General features: G+C 38.5%; 1 protein-coding gene across 2 annotated transcripts in view; it reads right to left on the bottom strand.

Annotated features, from left to right (window-relative positions):
- The window catches only part of SLAMF1 (signaling lymphocytic activation molecule family member 1), a 35,999-nt gene that overhangs the window by 3,946 nt on the left and 24,553 nt on the right, over positions 1-7,500 (bottom strand). For both annotated transcript variants that reach the window (XM_006922886.1, XM_006922887.1), the window contains one exon: positions 6,730-6,803. In XM_006922886.1, the coding sequence (XP_006922948.1) occupies positions 6,730-6,803 (74 nt within the window). The remainder of the gene's footprint in view (positions 1-6,729; positions 6,804-7,500) is intronic.

The following is a 7,500-nucleotide window of genomic DNA, read 5'->3' as shown; positions in this document are numbered from 1 at the left end:
GGAAAAGAAGTTATGCAAATTGAAAATGAAGTAAAACTGTAATATTTTACAGATGATACAATTGTGTACAAAGAAAATTTAAAATCATCTATAGATAAATGACTGAAACTTATATGTTTAGAAATATCACAAATATAAGGTTAATATATAAAAATTAATTTTATTTCTATATATCAATAATAAATAGTAACTAAAAAAGTTTAAGATAATATTGCTGATAGTATCCCAAAATATCAATACTCAAATGCCAAATAATAATTTACAAAGTATGTACAAGTCTTCTTATGGAGAAAACTATAAAATATCACTTAGAGAAATTTAAAAAATATCTAAATAAAGGAAAGCATACATCATTTTGTGAATTGAAAGGCTCAACAATATAAATATGTATGGTCTTCTCAAATTGATCAATGCAGTTCTAAATAGAATTCCAGCAGGATTCTTAGGTGGAACTTGACAAACCAAATTGAAAATATATATGAAAATACAAAAGACCAAAAATGGTCAAGAACTCTTGAAGAAGAATAAGAACAAGTGAGAAGATTCATTTTACCAGATAACAAACTTATAATAAATCTGTAATCACAGATTTGTAAAGACAGTATAGTACTGTGCAAATATAAACATATAGACTAATGGAGCAGAATAGAGAATCTCAAAATAGATCCATGCATATTTGAATCCTTGATTTATGATGAAGGTGACACTGTAGTGGGCAAGGAAAATCTTTTCTTTTTTTTTTAGGACTTAAAACAATGATTTATTATTTCTCATGATTCTGTGGGTTGGTTGAATTCTGCTGGTTTTTCCAGGACTTGCTTGTGCAGCTGCGTTCAGTATTTTGGAGGAATGGCTGAGGGCTGGTTTCAGCTGGGACAGTGGGGATGGCTAAGCCTCCCTTTCCGTATGTTCTTTCAAGGAATAGTCTTTTCAATAAATGAACCATAGGATATCCATGTAGAGAAAAATGAAATGACCTATCTCACACCATTCTCCAAAAGTCATTTTCAGGTACATAACAGACATAAATGAGAAAGATAAACCAAACATCTTTAAGGAGGTAACAAAATATCTTCATTATACTAATCTATTAAAAAAAAAAGGCTGAAACTCAAAAAGAGGGAGACAAGAGATTTATCAGTTTCTTTAAGAAAGAGGATATTTGTATGGTCAATAAACATATGGAAAATTGTTCAACTTCCTTAATAATTAGGGGAGTTCAAAATGAAACTATAAAAGCCACATTCAACAAAATGACTAAAATTTAAAAGACTAATAATTAACAGGTTTTGATTAGAATGTGTAGCTACTGAAACTCTTATATGTAGCTGGTAGAAAAGTAAATTGGTAAACATGCTTTGAAAAAACAGTTTGGCTTTATCTGGTCGATTTGAGGTCATGCATACTCTATGATTTGGCAAATCTACTTCTAGGTATATACCCAACAAAAATATGTGCATGTATCTATCAAGAGAAATACATATGAATGTTCATAGTGCAATTTTCATAATAGCCTCAAACTAGAAATAACCCAAATGTTCATCAATAGTCAACTGGATAAATAAACTCTAGCATATTTATACATTGACATTCTATAAGCAATGAAAATGAATGTATTATATCTAAGCTCAAAGACATGCATGCATCTCATAAAGATAATATTGAGCAACAGAAATCAGACACAAGAGGAAAAATACTCTAGAATTACATTTTCATAAATCAAGAAAAAAAGAGAGAGGAGCTTCTGGTCAAGATGGCAGAGTAGATAAAGGCTATGCTTGCCTCCTCTCACAACCACATCAAAATTACAACTGAATTACAGAACAGCCATAATGGGAGTCGCCTGAAGTCTAGTTGAACAGAAGTCCTCTACAACTGGGGGCACACAAAAGAGGCCATCTTGAGGTTGGTAGGAGGGCAGAGACACAGGATGGGGTGGTCCCACATCCACATGTAATGGTTGAGCATTGGGAGGGATATCTTGGCTGAGATTCCCTCAAAAGAGTGAAGGGTCCCATCACCACACTGGGGTCCCCAACCCAGGGTTCCAATGCTGAGAAGAGAGGTCCCTACAACTATTGGCTGTGAAAACCAGCAGAGATTGTGGCTGAGTGAGACGGAGGGCCACTGGAGTTGCATACATTCCTCTTAAGGGATCCGCACACAGACTTACTCATTGACAGACTCACTCATTCTGAGCTCCAGCACTAGGGCAGAAGATCAAAAGTTCCCAGGGACATAAAGGGAGAAACTGAGTTATCTGGCATCAGAGTGAGGGCTGGAGGGGCAGCTTTCTCCCAAACAGAAATACTGGCAGACACCATTGTTCCTTTGTTGAACCCTTCCCGACCTGGCATGCCAACACAGGCAGCTGCCATATCTGAGTCTCCATCAACCTGAATAACACTGGTTGCCCCATTCTGTGATCCTCTGAGACCCTCTCCCACCCAACTTTCAGGACAAACCAAGCCACTTCTAGTGAGTTTTCCATACAAATGATCTGCCTTGGCTCATGCTGTAGACTTTTCTAAAATCTCTCAAAGTTTCACAAAACTCAAACAAGCAGCATCTGGCCTTGTAGTGCCCTGTACCTCTTGCTGAACAGCCTCAAGTCCAGCTTTAGTGGCAGCCAGCCTCAGTTTGTGGCTTGGCTTCTCGAGGCACATCTATGCCAGTGTGGGTGGTGGCCATCTGCCAAGTGGCCCCAGGCAGTGCACAGGCTGTAGTTGAACTTGGCCTGAAGCAGGACCCCTCCCAGGAGGCCCCAGCTTGCACACCTGATAGCTAGCTTTGGTTTGAACTGGAGCACCACCCAGGGCCATATCCAAGGACAGCATACACAAAAGGCAGACTGGGCAGGCACCAGAGCCTGCCAGAGCCTAAAATGAATCTTGCTTCATAGGGTCAACCTCTGCATAATAGCTCCTCTACTGTAGTCACTAGCCAGTGCTCACAACCAATCAGCCTGAGGGTCAATCTCTCCCATTTTTGTGCAAAAAGCAACCAAGTCTCAGCTACAATAAAAGGGCACACACAGCCAGTACAAGGGACCCACCATGAGCACCTGACTCAGGTAACCAGGGAAGACTGAGCCACTGGGCCCCACAGGACACCTACATAAAACCACTTTACTAAAACTGGGAGACATAGCAGGCCTACCTAATACATAGAAATAAACACAAAGATGCAACCCAAATGAGGAGATAAAGAAATATGTCCCACATGAAAGAACAGAACAAAGCTCCAGAAAAAGAACTAAACAAAATGGAGACAAGCAATCTACCAGATGCAGAGTTCAAAACACTGGTTAGAAGAATGCTCAAGGAACTTAGAGGAAGAGTAGATGAACTCAGTGAGAACTTTAACAAAGAAACAGAAAATATAAAAATTGGGCTAGAAAACATAAAAAAAGGAACCATTCAGAAATGAAGAATACAATAATTGAAATGAAGAATACATTAGAGGGAATCAACAGATAAGATGAAATAGAGGATCAAATCAGTGATTTAGAAGATAAGGTAGCAGAAAACATCCAATTAGAACAAGAAGAAAAAAGAATCCAAAAAAATGAGGATAGTTTAAGGGGCTCCTGGGACAATATCAAGCATAACAACATTTGCATCATAGGGGTACCAGAAGAAGAAGAGGCGAGAGCAAGAAATTGAAAACCTACTTGAAGAAATAATGACGGAAAGCTTCCCTAACCTGGAGAAGGAAAGACATACAAGCCCTGGAAGTGCTGAGTTCCAAACAAGATGAATCTAAAGAGGCTCACACTAAGACACATCATAATTAAAATGCCAAAGGTTAAAGGCAAAGAGAGAATATTGTAAGCAACAAAAGAAAAGCAGTTAGTTACCTAAAAGGGAGCTCCCATAAAAAGTTTCTCGAAAACTTTACAGGCCAGCAGGGATTGACAGGAAATATTCAAAGTGATGAAAAGAAAGGACCTACGACCAAGATTATTCTACCCAGTAAAGCTATCATTTAGAATCGAAGGACAGATAAAATGTTTCTTGGACAAGAAAAAGCTAAAGGAGTTTATCAACATTAAGCAAGCATTACAGGAGATGTTGGAGGAACTTCTTTAAGAAGAAGAAAAAAAAGATGAAAATACAAATGATAAATATATATCTATCAACAATTACTTAAAATTTAAATGGATTAAATTCTCCAATCAAAAGATAGGGTGGTTGGTGGCTCCATAGTGTGTAGTGGTTAGCATGTCTGCTTTACACTCAGAAGGTCCTGGGTTCGCGCCCCAGGTGGAGCCACGGACCATATCTTGGGTGTGCCAGGCCCCAGGTGCGCAGAGCCACCTCAGTGCGCCGGGCCCGGGTGCGCACCGCGGGTGCATGGGAGGAAATGCCTCGCTTCCAGAGATCCAGTTCTTAAAGGGAGATGGCAACGTTTGTAGGTCAGGGGTGAAAGTGGGAGGAGGGGACTGAAGAGGGGGAAAAAAGATAGGGTGGCTGAATGGATAAGAAAGCAAGACCCTTACATATGCTGCCTATAAAGAGACTCACCTCAGATTGAAAGACACGCACAGACTGAAAGTAAAGGAATGGAAAAAGATGTTTCATGAAAATGGAAACAAACGAATAAAGCTAGGGCAGCAATACTTAATACCAGGCAAAATAGACTTTAAAATTAAGCTATAACAAGAGACAAGAAAGGACCCTGTTATCCTACTTCTGAGAATTTATCTGAAGAAACTGAAAACATTACTTTGAAGGGACATGAGAATCAATATGTTTATCTCAGAATTAGTTACAATAGTCAAGATATGGAGGCTACCTGGGTGTCCATCAATGGATGAATGAATAAAGAACAGGTGGTACAATATACAATGGATATTATTCAGCTATAAAAAAATAAAATCTTGCCATCTGCAACAACATGGATGAACCTATGGAGTAGCTCGGACAGAGGAAGACAAATGCCATATAATTTCACTTGCATGTGGAATCTAAAGAACAAAATAAACAAACAAAACAGAAACAAACTCATAAATACAGACAACATTTTGATGGTTGCCAGATGAGAGTGGGGTCAGGAGGGTGGGTGAAAAAGGGGAAAGGATAAAGAAGTACAAATTAGTAGTTACAAAATAGTCATGGGGATGTAAAGTAGCATAAGGAATGTAGTTGAATATTGTAATAACTATGTATGGTGTCAAATGTGTACTAGATTTATCAGGGTGATCACTTTGTTAGTTATATAAATGTCTAATCACTATATTGTACACCTGAAAATAATATAATATTGTATGCCAACTATAATCTTTTTAAAAATTATTTTTTAAAAAAGCCTCAGCCCAGAGTATCTGGTTACAGAGTTTCAAAGACCTTCAAAGGCCTTGAATGCCAGGTTAAACAGAATATGTCCCCATCACCTATAGAGGGTGCCAAATGCTCACCCTTTCTTTCTTCTTTCATTAAATCCATATTGAGTGATTTTTAAAAAGAGAGAGAGGAAACTAAAAAATATTTTTAGAGTCAGGATAAGGGTATCTTAGGGGAGGAGAGAGAGGGTAGTGATTGGGAGGGTACGAGAAGGTCTTCTGGGGGTTGCCGGTAATGTTCTGTTCCTTGACCTGAGTGGTAGTTTTATGGTATTAGGAGACTCAATACAGCAAGATGTAATTTCTCCTCAAATACATCTATAGATTCAATGCAACCCTAATAGGATTTTTTTCCTTTTTGTGATACTTGAGAAGCTGATTCTTAAATACATATGAAAGTACAAAGGGACAAAAATAGTCAAAAACTCTTGAAGAAAGCAAGACTTGCTTTACTAGATATCAAGATGGGGTAATTCACTGAGCCGATACTTATACATTGTGCACTTTTGGTATATATGTTATACTTTACAGTAAAAAGAGGGATGCTTGCAGCATGGTATAGAATAGATAGAGAAGGAACCATGGTAAATGCAAGGGTGGAGGTTGCTCTTGGGGACTCTATATTTAAATGGAGCTTGGGTCTCAGTGGTGGTCATGGCCTGTGTAATAAACCCTCCAGGCCACTAGAAGACAGTAGAAATAAGAGCTTTGTCCAAAACTTCATTTCTGGTTATCAGAAATGCATTTATTGTCATCTGATGCAATATTCCAAGGTGATAATCAAAGCTGTCTTTACCTTCACATCCTTTACTCCAGAATTTGCCTTCTCTATACTTTAAATGGACAGATTCTGGCCTATTTATCACCTAGAATTGTCTTCGAGTCTGAAAAACTATATCTTCATAGCTAACCATAATCCCTTTAGCTTCCTTCTTTCTTCCCTACTCCTCAAGATCCTCTTTCCTTGTCTCTTTGGCACTTTGTAAACTCCTAGACTTGGATCGGACCAACACATTACACAATAGCCTTTTCAAACCTTTCTCTCTCTCCTCAAGCCCTTTCCCTAGAGGAGAGACTTTGATAACTTGGAACTGGAGAGTCCTAGAATGGCAGACCCAGAGGAGTCACATGTCATGCCTCTCTAGCTTCCTATGAAGAAATAATCAGATTACCCAGTGTTTTTCATTATTTCATTAACAAAGAGTCCCATCTGACACTGAAGTTTAATGCCTATTTTAGTGAGCTCTTGTTCTCAACTTCTGCTTGCCTGATCTTCCCTGCTCCAGAACCCATGTAGAACTGTGAATGTCAGACGTGCAAGGTGGACTGGCCAGGAATCCAAGGGAAATGTGACAGGTCCACCCCAGACAAAGTATAAAACTTACACCTGATTTCTGGACTTGGGCATAGATAGTAAGGCTTTTCGCTTCCACTGTTGGCTGGTAATGGTCTGCTTTACCTGGGGAAAAGAAACCATAGAGGTTATCTCCCTCTGATCCCCAGCATGAACTCTCTGCTCAGATCTGATTTTACCCCAGTTGCATACCAACCTTCCCGAAGAGTACTATAGAAACAAAAACACTGAGTTCCAAACCCCTCTGCACATTTGTCATATAATGTTAGGTTAGCCACTTGATCTCTCTGGGTTCATTTTCCTACTTGTGAAATGAGGTTGAAATACCTGCCTCACTGGGCTATTGCAAGGATTGCATGAGACATTTCTTGTGAAGTATTTAGAATAGTGTCTGGCATATGGTAAATTCTCACTACATGTTAGATGTAATTGGCATGCCATTCGATTATTTTATTCTCTATTTTTTGATGTATGTATCTGATCTTTCAATAGGATTCTAAGTTCTTTAAGGGAAAGGTAAGTTATTTATACCTCTTTTGTACTCTCCAGCTCATAACATTTTTTTTTTCATTCAGAGCTTTCTCATCTCCTAGTTTCAGTGGGACTTGGTGTATGTGAAGCAGGGAGAAGGTGTAAGAACGGTGACTCACTTAAGACTATTTGGAATATCAAGCTATAATATCATTCTCGTGCCTATCATTTGGAAATTATGCTCAGAGCCTAAGGTCTCTGGAAAGTAATAAGTTGCAGAACATTTTATTTTTACCCAATTTTATAATTTTCCTTTTTAAATTATAAAAAT

The sequence above is a fragment of the Pteropus alecto genome, unplaced genomic scaffold (assembly GCF_000325575.1).
Source record: "Pteropus alecto unplaced genomic scaffold, ASM32557v1 scaffold359, whole genome shotgun sequence".
Taxonomy (NCBI): Eukaryota; Metazoa; Chordata; class Mammalia; order Chiroptera; family Pteropodidae; genus Pteropus; species Pteropus alecto.
This window is presented reverse-complemented; position numbering and strand designations above follow the sequence as displayed.